This window comes from Aquarana catesbeiana, linkage group LG03 (assembly GCF_042186555.1).
Source record: "Aquarana catesbeiana isolate 2022-GZ linkage group LG03, ASM4218655v1, whole genome shotgun sequence".
Classification (NCBI taxonomy): domain Eukaryota; kingdom Metazoa; phylum Chordata; class Amphibia; order Anura; family Ranidae; genus Aquarana; species Aquarana catesbeiana.
In genome coordinates, this window is record NC_133326.1 from 641,367,571 (window position 1) to 641,390,451 (window position 22,881).

The 22,881-nt window shown below is 41.9% G+C and overlaps 1 protein-coding gene and 1 long non-coding RNA gene across 3 annotated transcripts in view; one reads left to right on the plus strand and one right to left on the minus strand.

The window, feature by feature from the left end:
- The window catches only part of LOC141133278 (uncharacterized), an 81,924-nt gene that overhangs the window by 51,669 nt on the left and 7,374 nt on the right, over positions 1 to 22,881 (plus strand). The window lies entirely within an intron of this gene.
- The window catches only part of LOC141133277 (vascular cell adhesion protein 1-like), a 66,077-nt gene that overhangs the window by 36,273 nt on the left and 6,923 nt on the right, over positions 1 to 22,881 (minus strand). For both annotated transcript variants that reach the window (XM_073622552.1, XM_073622551.1), the window contains exons 2-3: positions 9,198 to 9,458; positions 3,403 to 3,717 (exon numbers count right to left, since the gene is read on the minus strand). In XM_073622552.1, coding sequence (XP_073478653.1) covers positions 3,403 to 3,717; positions 9,198 to 9,458 — 576 coding nt within the window. The remainder of the gene's footprint in view (positions 1 to 3,402; positions 3,718 to 9,197; positions 9,459 to 22,881) is intronic.

A 22,881-nucleotide genomic window follows, 5' to 3' on the forward strand; every position in this document is an offset into this window, starting at 1 on the left:
CTTCCCTATGCTACATAATTTTGGGCCAGACCTGATTCAGGCTCAAACAATATAACTTGAGAGGTGCTATGATATCATCCTCTTGTCTAAGCTCCAACACCAATCAACACAGGGACATAGACGGGAGATTCTGCAATGGGCAGGTGGAGAGAGGCTGTACTAACTATCCGACGTTAGTACAGCGACCTCCCCTGCTGTTCTTTTGTGTTCTGACAGGGAGATGGCCCCTCCACCAGAACACTCTGGTCAGCCGATCGGCAGACCTTTTTCGGTCATGCCCCTTTGACAGAAGCCTGCCAAACATCCAGCTTCTGTCGGGCCAACTTCAGTACACACGGGTCGGATATTACCCAGTTTCTATTGAACCAACCAATGCCGCCCGACATTCAGCCCGTCGTTTGCTTATCTCTAAATGTAGTTCCAGTGTTGCTTATTCACTTCTAAACTTCTATTTCAGCTTACACAATCTGTCAGCTAAAACAGTCCGCCCCTGAAATTACACAGTGTCAAGATGCCAGCCCTTAAAACAACTGATCTAATGCCAGCATTTTCTTTCTGATTACACAGAACAGTCCTCTATCCCTGGATATACAATGATTTATCTTGTTAGCAATAGTGTTTGAGCTAAAGTCTGCCAAAAGCTTGTTAAACTCTTTATTTCAACAGTTTATATATTAATGTTCTTCTGCATGATCCCTCATGTACCTCTGTGCTTTTCTTGCTGTGGGTCTAGACCAGTGATGGTGAACCTTGGCACCTCAGATACTTTTGAACTACATTTCCCATGATGCTCATGCACTCTGCGGTATAGTTGAGCATCATGGGAAATGTAGTTCCAAAACATCAGGGGTGCCAAGGTTCATCAGCACTGGTCTAGACCAGTGTTTCTCAACTCCAGTCCTCAAAGCGCCCCAACAGGTCATGTTTTCAGCATTTCCCTCAGATGAAACAGCTGTGGTAATTACTAAGGCAGTGAAACTGTTTAAATCACCTGTGCAAAATAATGGAAAGTCGGAAAACATGACCTGTTGGGGCGCCTTGAGGACTGGAATTGAAAAACACTGGTCTAGACAGATAACCGGGAATAAATCACTGTGTTGGTCAAGTCATTGTCTGATGTTGGTCATGTCATTGACTGATGCCACTGCATTTTTCTGAGGGTGTACTCGATTTGCACCTAGGAAGAAATTCGTTTCTTAAAGAAGATATTAAAAAGTTGTAAAAAAAGTTTGCAAAAGCCCCTGTTTCATTACATACAGTATCTCACAAAAGTGAGTACACCCCTCACATTTTTGTAAATATTTTATTATATCTTTTCATGTGACAACACTGAAGAAATGACACTTTTCTACAATGTAAAGTAGTGAGTGTACAGCTTGTATAACAGTGTAAATTTGCTGTCCCCTCAAAATAACTCAACACACAGCCATTAATGTCTAAACCGCTGGCAACAAAAGTGAGTACACCCCTAAGTGAAAATGGCCAAATTGGGCTCAAAGTGTCTATATTTTGTGTGGCCACCATTATTTTCCAGCACTGCCTTAACCCTCTTGGGAATGGAGTTCACCAGAGCTTCACAGGTTGCCACTGACTGGAGTCCTCTTCCACTTCTCCATGACAACATCACAAAGCTGGCGGATGTTAAAGACCTTGCGCTACTCCACCTTCTGTTTGAGGATGCCCCACAGATGCTCAATAGGGTTTAGGTCTGGAGACATGCTTGGCCAGTCCATCACCTTTACCTTCAGCTTCTTTAGCAAGGCAGTGGTCGTCTTGGAGGTGCGTTTGGGGTCGTTATTATGTTGGAATACTGCCTGCGGCCCAGTCTCCGAAGGGAGGGGATCATGCTCTGTTTCAGTATGTCACAGTACATGTTGGCATTCATGGTCCCCTCAATGAACTGTAGCTCTCCAGTGCTGGCAGCACTCGTGGAGCCCCAGACCATGACACTCCCACCACCATGCTTGACTGTAGACAAGACACACTTGTCTTTGTACTCCTCACCTGGTTGCCGCCACACAAGTTTGAAACCATGTGAACCAAATAAGTTTATCTTGGTCTCATCAGACCACAGAACATGGTTCCAGTAATCCATGTCCCTAGTCTGCTTGTCTTTAGCAAACTGTTTGCGGGCTTTCTTGTGCATCATCTTTAGAAGAGGCTTCCTTCTGGGATGACAGCCATGCAGACTAATTTGATGCAGTGTGCGGCGTATGGTCTGAGCACTGACAGGCTGACCCCCACCCTTTCAACCTCTGCAGCAATGCTGGCAGCACTCACACGTCTATTTCCCAAAAACAACCTCTGGATATGACGCTGAGCACGTGCATTCAACTTCTTTGTTGGACCATGGCGAGGCCTGTTCTGAGTGGAACCTGTCCTGTTAAACCACTGTATGGTCTTGGCCACCGTGCTGCAGCTTACTTTCAGGGTCTTGGCAATTTTCTTATAGCCTAGGCCATCTTTATGCAGAGCAGCAATTCTTTTTTTCAGATCCTTAGAGAGTTCTTTGCCGTGAGGTGCCATGTTGAACTTCCAGTGACCAGTATGAGAGAGTGAGAGTGATAACAGCAAATTTAACACACCTGCTCCCCATTCACACCTGAGACCTTGTAACACTAATGAGTCATTTGACACCGGGGAGGGAAAATGGCTAATTGGACCCAAGAGGGTTAAGGCTGTGCTGGGAAATAATGGTGGCCAAACAAAATATTCACACTTTGAGCCCAATTTGGCCATTTTCACTTAGGGGTGTACTCACTTTTGTTGCCAGCGGTTTAGACATTAATGGCTGTGTGTTGAGTTATTTTGAGGGGACAGCAAATTTATACTGTTATACAAGCTGTACACTCACTACTTTGTACATTGTAGCAAAGTGTAATTTCTTCAGTGTTGTCACATGAAAAGATATAATAAAATGTATAAATATATATAATATATAATAAAATATATAAAATTTTGTGAGATACTGTAATTCAATCAATTTGGTGCCAGGAAGTCTAGGATCGTTGTTATTTGTTTGAGTTGCACTCTTCTCATCCTTTTCTTGGACAACCATCATTTGCCTTGAAAGAAAGTTATGACAATCTAGATGTGATGTTAAAGCGGACCTTCAGTCATTTTTTCATCTTTCTATCTATTAAATCTTCTGCCCTTGTTGTTTTACCTTTGGATAATTAAACATTTATTTTTCTGCCAGCAAATACCTTATACAGCCCACTTCCTGTTTCTTGTCTGGTCATTAGCCTAGGCTTATGACATCATGCACAGCTCTCACTCTCACTCTAGTGAGAGTTTGTCAGGAAGGGAGGGGGGATGAGTCATAAGAGGGCCAATAAGAGCTGCAGAGCTGGAGGTGTGCCTCTGTTATGTTATGCAATGAACCTGAATAGCAGTACTCACCAAATGTTTTCACATTGATTTTCTTAGACTGTACCATGTAATCCTCGACTGTCCCAAGCTCTAAGGTGGCCTGACAGTAGAAGTCTTGAAGGTTGTCCCTTCGACTGGGTTCAAAGAAAAATGACTCAGACAGAGTCTGTTTGCCTGTCATGGTGTCTTCTGCAAATGTTTGTGTGCGGATCACATTCCCTTCTCTGATCACAGAAACCTTGAGATTGGCCAAAGGTGCTACGTCAAACACAGTGCAGGTGACTTCATGTCGTTGTCCCTCCTCCAGCTCTTCTTCCAGGTCAATTGTCACTTTACTTGGAAGCGCTAATAAAATAAATTGAATAAAGTTATTCATTTACCTGTGAAATTACAGGTGTTGACTCTGAATCTCAGGGTTTATGCCCACAAACTCAAAATCAGCTCATTTGCTGTTAAGTTAAACATAGTTATATAGTTACATAGTAGGTAAGGTTGTATAAAGACAATAGTCCTTCCAGTTCAACCTGTGTAGTTGTACGTGTGTCAGTGTCAATAATCATTTCCCATATGCCTGTATGTTGTGTTCTTTAAGATGCATGTCCGAAAGTCTTTTAAAAATATCAATACTCCCCGCTGACACCAATTCCTTATCGCCCTGACAGTGAAAACCCCCCTACGCAGCTTAAGGTAAACCACTTCTCCACTTCTCCTACAATCTCATTGTGTGGCCCGTGTCCTCTTACACTCCCTGAGACTGAATATTTTTTTTCCCTACACTGGCATCAACATTGAGGTATTTGTAAATAGCTATCATATCTCCTCCTCAAGCATCTTTTCTCCAGCAAGAATAAATTTAGTGCTTGTAGTCGTTCCTAGTAATTAAGGTCCTCCAGTCCCCTTATTCATTTTGTTGTCTTTCTTTGGACTCTCTCCAGCTCCAGCACATCCCTTCTGAGGACTGGTGACCATAACTGGAGGGAATACTCCAGATGTGGCATAACCAGTGGCAGAATTATAGTTTTATCCCTGGAGTATATCACCTTTTTTATGCATGCTTATATTCTTCCGGCTTTGCTAGCTGCAGCTTGACATTGCATGCTATTGCTCAGCCTGTCTTCTACTAGAATGCCCAGATCTTTCTCCATCCTTGATTCCCCCAGAGGTTCTCCCCTTAGTGAGCCCCCGAGTGCATTACCTTACATTTCTCCACATGAAACCTCATTTGCCATGTAGTCTGCTTATTTTTGTGTTATCCGCAAAAACTGAGATTGAGCCATCTATACCAACCTCTATATCATTTATGAAAAAAATAAACAGAATTGTTTAACATTTTATTAGTTCTGGATGTAGTAGAGAACAGTTCTAATCCTCTGTCAGTTTTTTTTTTCTGCCATCTGTGTCCCATTGGGGAGATTTATTTTTTCTTTCTGGCCAAGAAATACAACAGGAAATAAGAGAAAATCTTTCCATAGAAAGACTTCCTCCCCTATTACACCCTTAATGACAACTGAATTATTTGGATTTTCCTTATTTTCAATCCCAATGGCAATGGTCACCAGTCAAAATAAAGAGAGTGATTGTCTCCAGTGGTGGCACAGATAGGATCTAAACTCTTCCCCACTCAATCAAAAGAAAAAAAATGTTTTGCTTTTAGATACAATTTACTTTATTTTCTTTTTACCTGTAATGGGAAAATAAATTGGTTTGCTTTACAGTGAAGAACTTTAAGCAGATTTACTAATTCTCTACTCACTTTTTTTGCTGCATGCAGAAAGCCATTTATAGCTGGCACTTCTAATGTGGGGGAACACATTACACTTTCACCCCAACCCCTCGCCTAACCACAACACAACCTTTGGTGACTGAGTGACCAACTGCTAGAAATGAGTGCCGTTATATAGAAGCGGGGGTTGTGTACACATCCTGGGTAAGATCTGACTAAAGCATATTCAGGTATTTAGAACACTCTTTGGGTGATTTAAAAATGCTAATTGGGCCTAAGCCTGTTCCTCATGAGATTTGGTAATGTTACTACTGAGCTGCTCACTGTTTTCCTTGCTGGAGAAGAAGCTGTACCCGAGGACCTGCAGTGGAAGAATCTCCCTGCTTATGCTTCTTCATTTTGTGGATCTGTGTTGCCTTCATCTCTCTTGCTGCTACTTTATCACTATCACATCAGTCATCAGCTATCCAGTTATCAGAGGGCCAGGCCTGTCAATCAGGGCCAGTTACCACCACATTTTCTGCATTCTGGAAGTGTTTCTGTATGCCCATTTTTGATGCGTTCTGGGGTGTTTTTCCCCCTCTTTTTTCTTAATCTCAATTGAGGACATGTGTGTTCTGGTGTATTTCTTGATTTTGCATTTTGCCACGTTCCAGATGCGTTCCCTAGAGAAAAAAAGTAAAGTGTTCTACTTTTGTTGACTGCCCTGAAACACACTGCACTGGTGCGAACTAGGGCCATTGGAATCCATGTTAAACACTGTCCACGTGTTTTTTAAGCAGAATAAAAACAAACTGGACTGCATCTGGTGTGAACCAGCCCTAAAAAGCAAAACTCTACCTCTACCAAGATGGCTGCCCTCACACAGAGACACAACTTGGAACAAGACATGTTAAGTCAATAATGGGGAGATATCAGCTGCAGGTAGACCACAGGCAATACAGGTGACTAGTCCATTGTCCTCTGCTTTTCATTTTTGGGCACAACATCCACACTAAAAATCCTTTCAATGGGTATTGACAAGAAAACAAGCATGATATTTAGTATAAATATGGGCACAATACGGGTTTGTTTTAACTGGTAAATTCCACGGCATGGTCATTATCCTTTATAGTGCATGCAGTGGCGTAGCGTGGGGGGTGCGGGGGGGTGCCACCGCCCCGGGCGCAAAATTTAGAGGGGCGCTGTCACGAGTGTGGACCGTCTAGCAAGAGGATAATAGCTCCTGTTAAACTTGTGACAAGTCCGCGTTGACCAGCAACAGCGGCCGTACTTGCGGTGCGGGCGAGCAGCAGGGGGATCTCTCTCATGGGGCTGAGCCGAGGACAGAATGGCCTGAGAGCCCGGGAGTCGGAAGAATAGTTCCTCCGTGACCGCCTCCTCCTTGACCTTGCCCCCCCTCCCCCAAGAGGTGAGAAGCGGCGGGCGCAGAATCTCCTGTGACTCTAGAGCATGGATTGCTTTAACTTCCTCCCTGGGCAACAGGCTGACTGGGGACCCAGAGGACAGGCATGCTGCCAGGGAGCCGCTGGAAGGATGAAAGGAGACACTGGCATGGAAGGTAGGGCTAGCAGTCTCTCTCGTCATCTCTCAGCCTCCCCCCTTTCCCTCAGCTCCACTGTCTCTCTAAACACAATGTCTCTCTCAGTGAATCCAAATCACAAGTGTTGCAAAAACACACAATTGTGCAAATATATAAATAAACAACCTAATTTTATATAATTATAAATAAAATGTTAATTCATAGCCATGTTTTTTGGATGCTTTTTATTGATTGTTATATGGAATTAGTTTGTTTATTTATATATTTGCACAGTTTTGTGTTCTTGCAGCACTGGTGATTTGGATTCACTACCCAGCAGGACTATCTTAGAATTATTGTATTTGATGAATTGTTTTATGAAATTTTCTGTACTTTATTTAATTGCTTTATTTGCACAATGAGGTTGAGGTTTCTGGCAGCACCGGTGATTGGGACTCACTAACAGTAGGGTTATTTTATAATATTACAGTTAATGGAAGCTACATATGTCATATTCACACTATAATACTTGTTGCAGCACCATGCAGTTGGGATCAATACCCAGTAGGGTTTTTTTTTTAACCTTTTTGAATTTTTTATATATATATATATATATATATATATATATATATATATATATATATATATATATATATATATATATATATATTGGCTTATATATAGATATACCAAAATATATATAGAACATTTTCAAAAAGGTTAAATACAAAACCCTACTGGGTATTGATCCCAACTGCACGGTGCTGCAACAAGTATTATAGTGTGAATATGACATATGTAGCTTCCATTAACTGAAATATTATAAAATCCCCCTTCCTAATGCCTATGATGGCTAACCTGTGTAGAAGATGTAAACACCTATTTTCAGGCTGTCTGGTCATGTTATTCCCTGTGTGAGCCAGTGGTGTACCGTGTATGCAGGAGAGAGGAGGGAGCGCCAACATCAGATGGGACATAGGAACCTATGCATGATGTCACCACTCCATGCTTTACTAGTCATTGTCAAGCACGCTCTCCTCTCCCCTGCAGCCACCGCTGGCTCACACAGGGGATCATGTAACCAGACTGGAGCTAGCTGAAAATAGGTAAGTTCGCGAGTCAGGGGGGAGCAAATTACTTGTCCCGCCCCGGGCGCTGACAACCCACGCTACGCCACTGAGTGCATGTATATGTAGTAGTAAATTCTTAGTGATGTCTGAGTATAAACGGTTTCATTCATCACATGATCTCTGACTTTGTGTTCATTTATAACTTCTAAAAAGCAGTTGTTTTGGCCTTAGATTTTCTGCCATAAATTTAGGCTTTCACATTTTCAGAGTACATAACATTTATATCCTGTGGTATATACTTATCATGGCTAAAAAATTTACAACAAAAATATTGCTTTAAAATACCTGAACAATCTGTTGTTATTTAGTGAATGTAAATTCAATGTAAGCCCTACAACTAAACCCAGGACACACCAACCCTCTGTGCAGGTGCACAGGGCCTCAGGTGTCTATTTCAATGCAGCCAGATCTTTGCCTTCATTCCAATTAAGCAATATAGCCTGGTTCTTCATTGTCCAGCCTTTGGATAGACAATGAAGGAGCAGCAGACATTGATGAGGTTGTCACCATATTCTCCCCCTCACTTTAAACTGGGATGTGGCCCTCCCTCTCCCTGTCTAAGGCCCCTTTCACATTGCCATTCTGATTAGTTCTGCCTGTCAGGCTGGTGTAAATGGACTTGTGGACTTTCAGGTCCAAGAAAAATCAGAAAGGAATATGTCCTCTTCCAATTAGGTGAATCGTTTTGGAGGGTAGTCAGGTGTAAACGAACAGCAAAATTAGTTTTCTCCCAGTTGCCCATAGAGCAGAGTGGGCTCTGCCATGTGTTCTCATTATGTGCAGAGGTGTCATCTGCCCACTCTGCTCCAATCAGCAGGGCATCTGTGAGCTGTTCTGTTCCCTGATGATCAGAGTGGAATCCACCCCATGTGAAAGAGGTCTAAGAGCTGCTGTAAGATATTACATGAGGCCTATATAAAGACAGATTCAGATGAAGGGAAATTGTCACCTAAGGGAACACTGCAACTCTACATTTTTGCTCACTGAAAACACATTGGAAGACATTTATTAACATTTATTAACACAATTGCATATTAAATATTGTGCATTTTGCATGAAAAAATGTTAGCATGAATCTTTGGGTTTCTTTTACTGACAAAATAACAGCTTCAGTTTTACTCAAAACTGCGGCCAAATTGCAACTGTACAACTATTTTCTCAGTTGTGCCACAACTGCAAGCACTTATTTTTATTTCTTGAACATAAACTATTTTTATTTTATTTTAACAATGGCCAATTTATTAAGCAAATGCATAAGGAAAACAAATGTGTCTCCCAAGCGTTAATTATATCAGTGAGAAATTAGCAACTTCAAACTATAAGACAGCTTTGATTCATGTCCCCCACTGTGCTTTCTTTTTAAGTTACGTGCAATACTCTTTGATGGGCTGCAAACCATTTCAATTATTCTGAGCAGACAATAAAATAAAATTAATAATATTCCACATACCATATGCTGCCACTGTCACGATGGATTCCAGCACTTTCCCCTCATCCTCTGATATACAAGATATTCTGGATGTTTCCCAGTCGTTGACAAGGACCTCTGTGGACACCCAGTGCTCTCCTTCTGTTGTGTTCTTCTTTCGTAGTCTGGACTCCCAGCTAGGTTTGGAACATGTGTAAGTACAATTTAGCAGGACCCACTCATCAAATGGCGCAAATACCTGAGTGCTGACAACCTGCACTTCACATTGCTTCTGGGACAAGCCTGAAAGTGTACAAAGAACGTTAAAGTGTAAGTAAACCCTGTTAAAAACTTCTCTTATTGGTTCCCATTTGACCTGTTAAATTTACAATTGAAAGTGTATCGTTATATCTGTTTGATATGTGAAAAAAACCTGTTGATTCTGCCAGAAATTCAGACCTGTCTTGTGCACACTTCTTGTGTTATCTCAAAAAGTCTAAATCAGTGTTTTTCAGATGTCTCAAAGAGTCCTCAGAGGTGCTGAAGCAACAGCCCCACTTGAGCGGCCCTCTGTAGACCCCTGAGATAGAGGAGGGAGCAGAGCACTGTTAACTCCCATGTACAGAGGTGGCAGAGAGCTCAGCCTGCACCTCCTCCTGGCTCTCTCCTCCACTCTGTACTATTGTCAGCAAAACAGAAAGAATGACATAATCAGTTGGTAGGACACAGGCAGCCAGCAGGCTGAGATCTCTGCCTCCTCTTTACACAGGAGTTAACAGTGCTCTCCTCCTTCCTCTATCTCAGGAGTTAACAGAGGATCATGTTCAGATTGGAATGTAGAATGAGCTTGGGTGGGGGGACAAGAGAGTACAACCCACACCTCTTGGCTCTCTCCTCCTCTGTGCTGCTGTCACTACTCCTTTAGGGATATAATTTGTGTTAGGAGGGGGATATGGGGAGGAGAGGGTTGGAGGTAGGAGGCATTGGGGGGGGCTAGGAGGGGGGATTTGGGGGAGCTTGTTAAAATGATGTGTCTTGTCAGCACACAACAGGAAATTAGGAGCTGAGTACATTTCTGGCAGATAATGTCTATAAAATTTAAAATATACAATTATAACATTAAGTATGAAAATTATTTTATATAATTTTATATTACTTCATCATAATAAATTTTAGGTAAATATTAAATATTGCATATGAATATTTTCTTTTATTATGCAGCCAGCAGATAGCTACATATCAAATAATTTTCACACATTTTCAAAGCTCTGCTTAGCTTAACTATTCAATCACAGTCCCAATATGTGAGATAGTCCTCCTCCATGTGCAAAGTGCTTGATCTCAAAACAGGCCTCGCCATGTTCGACCAAAAGAATTGAGTGCACGTGCTCAGCGTCATATCCAGAGGTTGTCTTTGGGAAATAGACGTATGAGTGCTGCCAGCATTGCTGCAGAGGTTGAAGGGGTGGGGGTGGGGGGGGTCAGCCTGTCAGTGCTCAGACCATACGCCGCACACTGCATCAAATTGGTCTGCATGGCTGTCGTCCCAGAAGGAAGCCTCTTCTAAAGATGATGCACAAGAAACACCGCAGTTTGCTGAAGACAAGCAGACTAAGGGCATGGATTACTGGAACCATGTCCTGTGGTCTGATGAGACCAAGATAAGCTTATTTGGTTCAAATGGTGTCAAGTGTGTGTGGCGGCAACCAGGTGAGGAGTACAAAGACAAGTGTGTCTTGCCTACAGTCAAGCATGGTGGTGGGAGTGTCATGATCTGGGGCTGCATGAGTCCTGCAAGCACTGGGGAAATACAGTTCATTGAGGGAACCATGAATGCCAACATGTACTGTGACATACTGAAGCAGAGCATGATCCCCTCCCTTCGGAGATTGGGCCGCAGGGCAGTATTCCAACATGATAACGACCCCCAAACACACCTCCAAGATGACCACTGCCTTGCTAAAGAAGCTGAGGGTAAAGGTGATGGACTGGCCAAGCATGTCTCCAGACCTAAACCCTATTGAGCATCTGTGGGGCATCCTCAAACGGAAGGTGGAGTAGTGCAAGATCTTTAACATCTGCCAGCTCTGTGATGTTGTCATGGAGGAGTGGAGGGGGACTCCAGTGGCAAACTGTGAAGCTCTGGTGAACTCCATGCCCAGGAGGGTTAAGGCAGTGATGGAAAATAATGGTGGCCACACAAAATATTGACACTTTGGGCCCAATTTGGACATTTTCACATAGGGGTGTACTCACTTTTGTTGCCAGCAGTTTAAAAATTAAGGGCTGTGTGTTGAGTTATTTTGAGGGGACAGCAAATGTACACTGTTATACAAGCTGTACACTCACTACTTTACATTGTAGCAAAGTATCATTTCTTTAGTGTTGTCACATAAAAAGATATAATAAAATATTTACAAAAATGTGAGGGGTGTACTCACTTTTGTGAGATACTGTATATGTATATATATATATATATATATATATATATATATATATATATAGTTTGGAAACTTACAAACTTAAAAAAATAAAGAACATTGACCTAAAACCATTATTGCTTGCAATACATCAACCGGGAGTGAGCTGTGTTTGCTGGAGAGCAATGCCAATTGGTGGTATGGATACTGCAGAGTGAGGTGTGTGTGCTGGAGTCCAATGTTTATTGATAAATAAAATTAAATAAATCAATATACCCTGCAGCGCTATGAACAATAATAAATAAAATAATCAATTAAACCCCCTGAAAAATCGGAAAGTGGCACAGCTGCTGTATGTAAACTGCCACAACGTGAATATCAAATACACAAAATACAGCACTGCAAACAAATATTTAATAAATATATCAGGGCTAACAAAATCTACTCTTCAAATGAATGTGTATATCACCAAAGACAAAAGAATCCACCATGAAAAAAATGTCCACAACAATACAAAGTCCAATGAAGTGTCTAAAAATGTCCTCTACCAAGTATTTCTTCAAAGGTGCTTGGGTAAGTTACATCAAAAAGTGCTCCCTCCACCACAATCAAGGGTTGCACTTACCATACGAGACCCTTATGCCTATCTAGGAACAGATTAGGCAGACCAGGCTCATGTCAGGGGACTTAGGCTGTTATCCACCACTTCCTCTACTCTCCCTTCAAAAATCCCTCCGATGGATACATAAAAAGAGCACAGGAGAACTCAAATGGTGTGATAACTGCTGGATAGTTTTATTAAAAACACTAAAAAACTACTCACATAGACTGCGATTAAACAGGCATATTGAAACAAGATTTTCTGTGGGGAGTAAGTGCAGCAACTGGAAGCAGCAATCAGCCAGCCAGCCAGACAAATCCTCAGACTGCTCACAACCCTTTCACTGATCAAGAGACACAGATCCACCGCTCTTCCCACTTCCCTCTTCACATGGGCCGGATCTTATTTTTGCTCAGCAGGGGATCCGTCTGCTGATCCCCTGTTGAGCTGAGCAGAGCGGCCAGATGACAGGCCCGTGCCCACTCCGCTTATGCAGAGAGAGAGAAGACAGGGACACAGCCTACTCTGTTCTATGGGCAGCCTGATGTAAATGTACCAGTTGTCCGTTTACACCCAACTGCTCTCCGATCTAATCCGGCCAGATGGAGGGGAACGGATCACCTTATGTTTTTTTTTTTTGCCGGAACAGATCAGACCTAGAGGTAGCTGGGTCCATTTACATCCAGCGCTCCGTAGAGGAGAATGGAGGGTCCGATCGGGTCCATCTGAAAAACAAAAAGCTGTATCCCATCAGACCTCTTGTGTGAAAGGGGCCTAAGAAGTATGGATCAACAATATCCTTTACATTTTGGTTTCTTTGCAAAGGTGATGGGGTACAATGTCCACAGAATCTCTTTCCTTTCCTGTGAGATTGGCTTGCCAATTTTCCTAATAGAAGTTTGCACTGAACTAGAACGGAACATAAAATTATCCCCTGCAATAGAAATTACATTTTTGATGAGACATTTCCTCAGCTTTATCTATGCTTAAAGGGATAAAGATATTGCTGCTCTTATCCCTTTTTAAACCTTGTTTTGGATATTTTTTTTTTGTTTTTTTACTTTTTGAACTTTGAACTTTTCTTTTTCAATCTCTTTAAACTTCAAACAATTTATTCAAGCAATAATGCTCTTATTTTTTCTGGCAATATAAATAGGGTTCACATAAGTAAATGTTATTAGTAGCCTTTTCATCTGATACATATGAAGTAACATTTGTGTTCATAGTACATTGTGATGTTGTGTTACTCCTGTACCAACATTAATTTTCTCACGCTATTATCATGATGAAAATAAGCCTCAAAGTATAATTAAAGGAGAATTCCACCCATCTGAAAAACAAATTTAGCGCCAACCCTGAAGAAGCCGCTGTAGATTTAGGTGATTCTTTCCCAACTTGCAGAGGCAGCCAGGCACACAGTAACAGTCCATTCACTTCAGCTCATTGAACAGTCTAGGGATTTGTCTTTTTTGTATTTTATTGCTTGCCAACACTTGAGAGGGGTGATGGGGTGATGGGAGATAGTCCAAAAGCACAGTTCCACAGAGCACAATTCTCTCTCTCTCTAAACAGCAGCACCTTAGTCTTTCATTCACAGCTGGAAAGCATGAGATAGTTTTGCAGAACAGGTATAGCTAGACTGGAACAATCTATAGGTTCACGGCTGGGGACCATGAAGAAGCATTAGTACAGGTACAACTAGGTAGGTTCATGGCTGGGGACTATGAAGTAACTTTAGCAGAGTACAGCTAGTCAGGTTCATGGCTGGGGACCATTAAGTAGCTTTAAGATGCAGCACAGAAAGGTGACTCTACTCACAGAATCCTGGAACAAGATCAGTCCATAGTGCAGTCTTTTGCAGAGAAACCCAGCATCCAGTTCAAAGGGCACCAGGGGCAAGAAGCCCCCCCTCCTCTTAGCTCACAGATCTATTTCCTCAGGCGGGAAAAAGACAATCTCCTCAGGGTTTCAAACTATTTAACAGCACCCCAGCCACCTACCAGACACCGGCCACTCCCCGCTACCCCCCCCTCCACCAGGCTGGTCATTTGACTTCTCCCTCCCTAAGATCTAGAAACTTCTTCTAGAGTCAGGGGTAAGCAATCAAACTCAGCCTGTGAAGCCCTGAACAGACCATGCCAGACCAAAAACAGTTACTGCTCCTCTGGTTACAGGAGCCCCCCAAAAAAATCTGCCTAGCAGTCTAACTAAGAGGGCACTACACTAGCATCCTTACTGAGCAAAGATTTCTTTAAATAATTATTATAAGATTATGTATGCTCTATGGTGGAACCTCCATACTTGCTGTGCATTTTATATGTAAAAACTCCACAGCCTGTAGACTGGAAGCAGGGTTTCCATACCACTGTCACAATAAAGCGACTGTTTAAGGTAAGAAAATTTCAAGGGTCCTTGCAATAGAAATGGTAGTATAGTACCTCTAAGGTGGATAATGTCCCCCTCCGTTCCAGCTCTGCACCCACCTTGGCATTCGCTATGTCTTGGAGTGTCAGACATAATAAATGCCTTTGTCATGATAGGACCAGCCATGATGTAGGTGTTGGAGGAAGAAACCACAGCACATAGCAGGGAACATGGGAAATTACACTCCCAGACATGTCTTATACCAAAGAGTTCCATCCCCTGACGTTTATGTCACTACAGAACTCGGCCATGACATTGGTTTTGCAGGAAAGAGCCACAGCACAGGGCAGAGGACACAGGCACTGAACCTCCCAGAAATGTCCAGTGCTAAAGAGTTCCATCCTCCTACCCAATGTTACTACAGGATCAGCTATGATTTTGGTGTTGGAGGAAGGAACCGGAATTGTATGCAGCGGGGAACATAGTCACCGATATGCCTGGAAATGTCAAATGCCGAAGAGGTCCATACTCAGACCTGTACACCACTATGAAAAATAGCTTTTACATTGGTGCTGGAAGAAGGAACCACAGCACCAGTGGGGAAAACAGGCATGACACTCCTGGAAATGTCAAAAGCCAAATAGTTCCATACTCTGACCCTTACATCACTACGGGACTCAGCTGGGACATTGGTGTTGAAGAAACATTTGATCCAGGTTTTTTAACCTTACAGGCTCTCTTTAAAACCCAGATCATTTTTTTTAGTTTTTGATACAGTGGGATTTATTTCTCCCCATTTCCTGTTCCTGTGGTGTATGTACAAGATTTGAGGGGGTACAGTAGTCAACAGGAAGGGAAAAACCACATGACTCCAAATTGCATTAGCGTTGACAGGAAGTGAGGGGAAATCTCTTCAGTAGGGACTAAAAAAACTAGCAAAAGTTCTAACTCCTCTGTGTTCTATCCATAAATAGAAAAATATTTTTGACTGTACATTTCCTTTAATTTCGCCAAGCTAATTAAAACCCCATCAAGTTTCTGGTAACTCCTTGCCTCGGGTGGGCAGGAGTATAGCCAGCTGCAAGTATCTTTCTATTAGTCAGTGCGTGTCATTACCCATCAATTTTAGCTTGCGGCTGCCAGTATGTATTCATCGGTGTTGGTCATTTTCTGTTCTGTTTAGCGTACATCAGTCTGTATGTTATCAAAAATCAGTTTTGGAGCTAACTATCCTCTTTAAAAGCCCAGCTATAAAATGCATCTGATTCTGGCAGCTTCCACCATACTTTCAAAATTCCAGCCACACTATAGGCTTAAAGAATTAAAGAAAGGTTTATGCTAAATACCTAAGGATAAACAACAAATATCAACAGCGCTAAAACGTGGCCATGTGTGGCTAGGAAAGGGTCACAGTCAGTGGCGTGGTGTCCAAGCCCAGTGCAGCTGGACAGAAGCAATAGCTGGAGGATATGGATAAAACAAAGCAAAACAAAACGATCCAGCGCTCAATGGGTTCGTGGAAAAAAAATGTCTCACAACAGGCAGTTGAACTTGAGTACACATAGTTTATTCAATAATAGCCATAACATCCAATCCTGTTGGACAGCAGGATTGGATTTTATGTCTATTATTGAAAAAAAAACTACATGTACTCAATGTTCAACTGCCTGTTGTGAGCCAGATTTTTTCCACGAACCCATTGAGCACTGGATCGTTTTGTTTTGCTTATGCTAAATACCAGCTCACCTTTCTGAAGGATGCCACAGATGTATAGCAGGAGACAGAGGTGGTATACAGACTTTTCCACTGTGATATATCACCAGGGAGTTTGCTCAGCAGGGGTGTAGTCGCTCTGAGCATCTGCCTGGATTTTACTGTATAAGGCATCCTTCAGCTCTATTATACACACATGTGCCTGACTCATGGACAGGGGAACTTCTTTACTTGTCGCATAAGACAAGGCGATGGGAGAAGAAAAGAACAAGATACTCCTCTTTTAAAGCAAAATCATAATAATGCCTTCTCCACCGCATAGAATTTTGTATTGAAAGGGAGTGATATTATATATATTTTCTGTCTTGTAATGATCACAACTAAAAAAGTATATGTTTTATTGTCAGATAAACATGAAATATTGAATAAAAATTATTATTATTATACAGAATTTATAAAGCACCAAAACTGCAGAACACTATATATAATGGGATGTAATGTATTCTCATATTTCACCAGCAGGTAGAGTTTTAGGCTTCTTTTCACATGTTTTTCCTGAATCTTTCTACCAAAACTTGTTGGTTAAACAACTCAGTAGCTGAAGATGAGATTGAAATACTCAAGTGAATATGTCAGAGCAGTGAGTTTTCTCATACTAAATGGACAAAACTGACAGTGTGTAAGGAACCTTATGACGGCTGTACCCCACAGATCCTGGCACTTGATGGCCTATTTAAACCTGAGGCATGCAAGGTATCATCACTGGATGGTCTTCAGCTTGTGACCTGTGCTCTTGAAAGTTTGCTTGATCCTGTTACTGACCCGGCTAGGTCTGACTCTTCTCTGGATTCCCCTTGCTGCTCATGTCTGTTGCTTACCCGTATTACCGACGTTGTCCTGGACGTTTGACTAAGATTCTGCCTTCTGATTTTCTACCTCAGCACCATTACATTGCTGACCCTTGCCTGTCTGTGACCTGAACTCTGATTGTGATTCTGTAAGTATCTACCTGGCTGTTACCAAACTCAGCTTATGACCTGAGTTCATGTTGGCTTTCCTGATCTGCATACTTGTTCCAGATCATCCTCTGAAAGTGCTGGTGCCAGAGACAGCTATGACTCTTGGAAGCATGCTGCCCATTTTCCATGCACGTGACTAGCAGGTGCAGCTGAGTCCCAGCCTATAGACAGAGCTTCTGGACCCCCCATCAGTTCCAGAGCCCAAGTTCACACCAAGTTCATGTGCACGGATGCTGGCCTGAGGCCACTCTACTTAACCTCCTAGTCACAGTTCCTAATAACCCCTTAACTACTGGATCACTCCCAACACACAGGCCTGTGTGCTTTGACATGCTCCAGGTTAGGGCTCCAGCAGTCCAATCCAGGGCCAGGTCACCTGGTGTATGTTCTCTCACATTGTGCACTGTAACCACCACCCACTTCTGAGCAGATCAGGCTTGCACCAGTAAATAATACATTAACTGTTCTTCACCAAGTAGCTAAACCCACAACATCCTTTTAATATTGTTTCCCCAGCTGAGACAAGGATGAGGCAAGGAGTTTTTTTTTAACTATACTGAACAGATTAACAAATTACAAGAGGCCACATCTTGGTAAAATCTTCTGTGTACACAACATACACTGTTACCAATGTCCAGGTATTCCCAATGTAACATTTCATTACTAACAGAAGGGGTGCTATGGTGCTTACTCAATATTTCCATCCATGCTGCTGTCCAGGCCTTAGTCCTCCACATGTCCAGTCCCTCCCCAAGCTCCAGGGGGAGCTCTCCTCCTCATAGGTCCATCCTTCCTCCAACAGCTAATAGCCTGAAGACCTAGACTGATCTCTCCCTTTTCTCCTTAAAGGAACAGGTCAAGGCCAATCCAAAGATACACCTTCAAAGGGGAGTGGCCACCAGTTAAAGGGGAACCTCTGCCTTTAAACTGGTATTATCAGGGAGAGACCAGCAATGGTGGGACAACCATTTCTCTCAGTACAAGGTTCATTTATTACCCCTGTTCTGAGTCAAAAGGTTGAAGTCACAGCTAGTAGCATTGTTTATAGCCTGCTAAAGGTGCAAAGTGGATGCAATGTTATATCAAGTGGACTTTCTAACTTTTGCACACTGCATAGCATTGCCAGGGTCATTGACTGTCTTCTCTCATTTTTGTATTTACATTCTTCTTCTTCTTCTTATTATTATTATACAGGATTTATATAGCGCCAACAGTTTGAGCAGAGCTTTACAATCTAAAGGGAGACAGTACAGTTACAATACAATAAAATACAAGAGGGTTAAGAGGGCCCTACTCATAAGAGCTTACAAACTAATAGGGTGGGCCAAGTGGTACAAAAAGTTATAAGGCTGAGTTCATACTGGCATTAAAAACAGGCGTTTGAGAGGCGTTTAACAAGCATTCAAAACCCTTGAACGCCTATGCACAAGCTATAATAGACAGCACATTGTGCTGTTCACACTAAGCATTAGCATCGCTTCAAAATTGAAGCCTCATGTCGAGTCAGGAGGTGTTTGAAGCATTTCAATGCCTCCCATTCAAGTCTATGGTAATGCTCCGCAAACACTCTGGCAGGCATTTTCAGCGTGGTTTTGGTGTGGTTGCGGTGTGCTAAATTTGTTCATTTCTGTCACTTTCCATTGTGTTTGACGCCCATACTAATGCCATACAAATGCTATAGCAGCGTTTGTTGAGCATCATAAATTTAGTCAAGTGTGAACAAGCCCTGTGGGGGATGAGCTGATGGAAGAGGTAAAAGTTCAGTTGTTAGTTTTGAGGCATGATAGGCTTCTCTGAAGAGATGAGGAGTAGACAGAGAGTAGGAGATAGTTGGACGGGTTGAGGTAGAGAGTTCCAGAGGATTGGAGAGGCTCTGGAGAAGTCCTGGATACGAGCATGGGAAGAGGAGACAAGAGAGCTTGAGAGCAGGAGGTCTTGGAAAAAGCAGAGAAGACGGTTTGGTTGATATTTGAAGACAAGATTGGTGATGTACAGCCATGGTCAAAAGTTTTGAGAATGACACAAATATTAATTTTCACAAAGTCTGATGTCTCAGTTTTTTAAGATGGCAATTTGCATATACTCCAGAATGTTATGAAGAGTGATCAGATGAATTGCAATTAATTGCAAAGTCTCTCTTTGCCATGAAAATGAACTTAATCCTATAAAAAAAACATTTCCACTGCATTTGTAAAGAAGGTTTCAGGGTGCCCAAGAAAGACTTTTGGAGGATAGCCTGGTGTCAAGAAGGGCAGCAAAGAAGCCACTTCTCTCCAGGAAAAACATCAGGGACAGACTGATATTCTGCAAAAGGTACAGGGATTTGACTGCTGAGGACTGGGGTAAAATAGTTTTCTCTGATGCACCCCAATTGTTTGGGGCATCTGGAAAAAAACTTGTCCGGAGAAGAAAAGATGAGTGCTAACATCAGTCCTGTTTCATGCCAATGATAAAGCATCATGAGACCATTCATGTGTGGGGTTGCTTCTCAGCCAAGGGAGTGGGCACACTCACAATTTTGCCTGAATAAAGAATGGTACAAAAACATCCTCCAAGAGCAACTTCTTCCAACCATCCAAGAACAGTTTGGTGAACAATGCCTTTTCCAGCATGATGGAGCACCTTGCCATAAGGCAAAAGTGATAACTAAGTGGCTTGGGGGAAAAAAACATCGAAATTTTGGGTTCATGGTTAGCAAACCCCCCAGACCTTAATCCCATTGAGAACTTGTGGTCAATCTTCAAGAGGCGGGTGAAGAAAAAAACCTCACAAATTCTGACAAACTCCAAGCATTGATTATGCAAGAATGGGGTGCCATCAGTCAGGATGTGGCCCAGAAGTTGATGGACAACATGCCAGGGTGAATTGAAGAGGTCTTGAAAAACAGGGGTCAGCACTGCAAATATTGACTCTTTGCATAAACAATGTAATTGTTAATAAAAGCATTTGCCACTTATGGATTGCTTGTAATTATACTTCAGTATACCATAGTAACATCTGACAAAAAGATCTAAAAACACTGAAGCAGCAGACTTTGTGAAAATTATTATTTGTGTCATTCTCAAATCTTTTGGCCACGGCTGTAGCTCGGGGCAGAGTTGTGGATGGCTTTGTTTGTTGTTGTTAGTATTTAAAATTTATTTTGCTGGGCAATCGGAAGCCAGTGGAGGAATTGACAGAGAGGGGTAGCAGACACTTAAGGTGGATGAGTTTGGCAGCATCATTCTTAATAGATTGAAGAGGGGATAGGGTATGGAGAGGTAGGCTTATGAGAAAGGCAAGAGATAACGAGGGAGTAACTTGGTGGTTTCATTAGCTAAAAAGAGGCAAATTTTAGAGATGTTACATTTTATGTTCAGTTCATATACAATGTGATAGAGAACAATGAGCTTGCTTCTTCTCTGAAGTCTTTCAGAAAATGGCATTGTTCATGATAAGCTGGCAGTAGTTTTAAATATTTAGTAAAGGTCACACAAAATAGTTTTTCTAACTTGAAAGGGCGTTATCCCTGCTTTGTCCTGCTATAGTTGGGATCTTAGAGTTTATCTTGGTTGACCATGTAAAATCCTTTAATTAGTTCTAGGGAAACTGAAACCATTGTTCTTCCTTTAGATAAACATAGATAAGATAGTCTTTAAAATGTAAGATTGTATTAAGTATTAAGTTCATATGACCTATAAGAGAGTGCCAGTCACAATAAAAACATCAGGAAAGTACTTATTTTGAGATTATGTTCTTTTGAAATTCTTTTTTTTTCTCTTCTGTTTAAAGTTACCATTTTCTATGTTTAACCTTTTAAATCTATCATTTGGGGTGTATTTATAAAACAATTTACAGAGCTATTCATCCTGAAAAAAATTATTGTACATATGATTTTTGCAAATAGATGCAAATACAAATGTTTTTAGGCTATTTTCTCTCCAGGTCAATTTCATATATACAGAATAGATTGAATAAAGAAATTACTGCATTATGGTCCCCAGATGGACCAAAAGTAAATAGATAGATTAACAATCATAGTAAGTAAATGCTTATCTTCTATGATCACCAGCTCCATCTAGTGAGCATAGTGCAGTATTTTCGTATTTCACTTTATTCTATATGAATGAAAAACATTAGACCTGGAGAGATAATAGTCTAATAGCATTTAAATTCATACAGAACATATGTGCACAGTTTCACATGATGAATAACAAGTGTTTTATAAATACACCACTAAGTGTATAGAGAAGGAACCTCCAGGTACCTGGATGTTTATTTAGAGTCTCTTCCACGTGCCCCATGTGTCCTGTATTCAAAGGTGCTTCAATAAGCAAAAATGTAATTTCTTCTGTGGTTGCCAACTATACCTCACTCCTCCTGAGTCCTGCCTCCTGGGCCTAACACTTTGCTCATTCTTAATGGTGGGCAGCCATACTAACCAGTATTGACTATCAGTATTGACTACCCATTGACAAGCAAATCTTGTTTAAAACAGGTGGAAAAAACTGTGATACATAAAGAGAAAGTGGAAAATTGAATCTTGGTCAAAAATGATGAGAAATAGGTGACTATCGGGCAAATGTTTGGTGAATTTCAATTAAATATCTGTGGAGAGCAGCAAGGAGATAAATCAGTTCTCTGATCTTTCAGTTGTGTGCACAATCTGGGCTTCAGCTTTTGAGGTCTGTAAACAACAGGTTTTTTTTTCAGCAAAGAAGTTAAAGGAGAAGTACAGCCAAAGCTTGTTTGGCTGTACTTCTGTGGACCACAGGAGTGCAGTTCGTTTTGCACTCCTGTGACCCGTTTTCAGCAGAGAGCGGGCTGAAGTCCGCTCTCTGCTGACGTCACAGAGTCGGTCCAGGCACCACGTCATCACGACCATGGAGTCGGGATCCGCCCAGATCCCTGGACAAGCAACCGGCTCAGGCTCAGGCTCTCAGCGAGCTGTTGAGAGCCTTAGCCAGCCTCTCCTGCCCCCTCCACAGCCTGGCGCTCCAGTGAGCAAGGAGGGGGCAAAGCAGAGAGCCGGTGACTGACAGTCAGCAGCTCACTGCTCGGGGAGCTGTGAGCGATTGCTCTGTCCTCAGTGTTAGAGGCGTCGGGGAACAGATGCAGTATCGGACCAGTGCTGCATCCACCTAGGTAAGTATGAATAAAAGAAAAACAAACATACTTCTCTTTTAAAATATAAATAAAGGCATAACTTTTTTGTTTTTGTTTTGGATAGAGTAGTGAGGGATTAGAACTACTGTCAGGTTTTTATTGCTGTCTGTTTTTCACAATGTTGGGCTGTGCGTTAATGTGCATTGTGTTACGGCAGACCAATTAATTTTGAATAGACTGCCAATGCACCCCAGGCTATGCAAAATCACGACTAACCCTTTTGTGGAAACAACACACATTAGTTCATTGCCAGACTGAGCAGAATAGAATACTGTTTACTGAACAGTGTATCCAGAATGAGACAGAAGTATTTCATATTTACTGCTAAATTTTGTGCTTTAGCTGCAGTTATCTGGTAATCTAGTGCAGTATTGTTTTACCTGTTTGTGGTCAGTTAGTTTTGATGCTTTTGTTTTCAGTTCCTAAACTAGAACAGAGGACTGTACAGTATGTATAAATGAAGT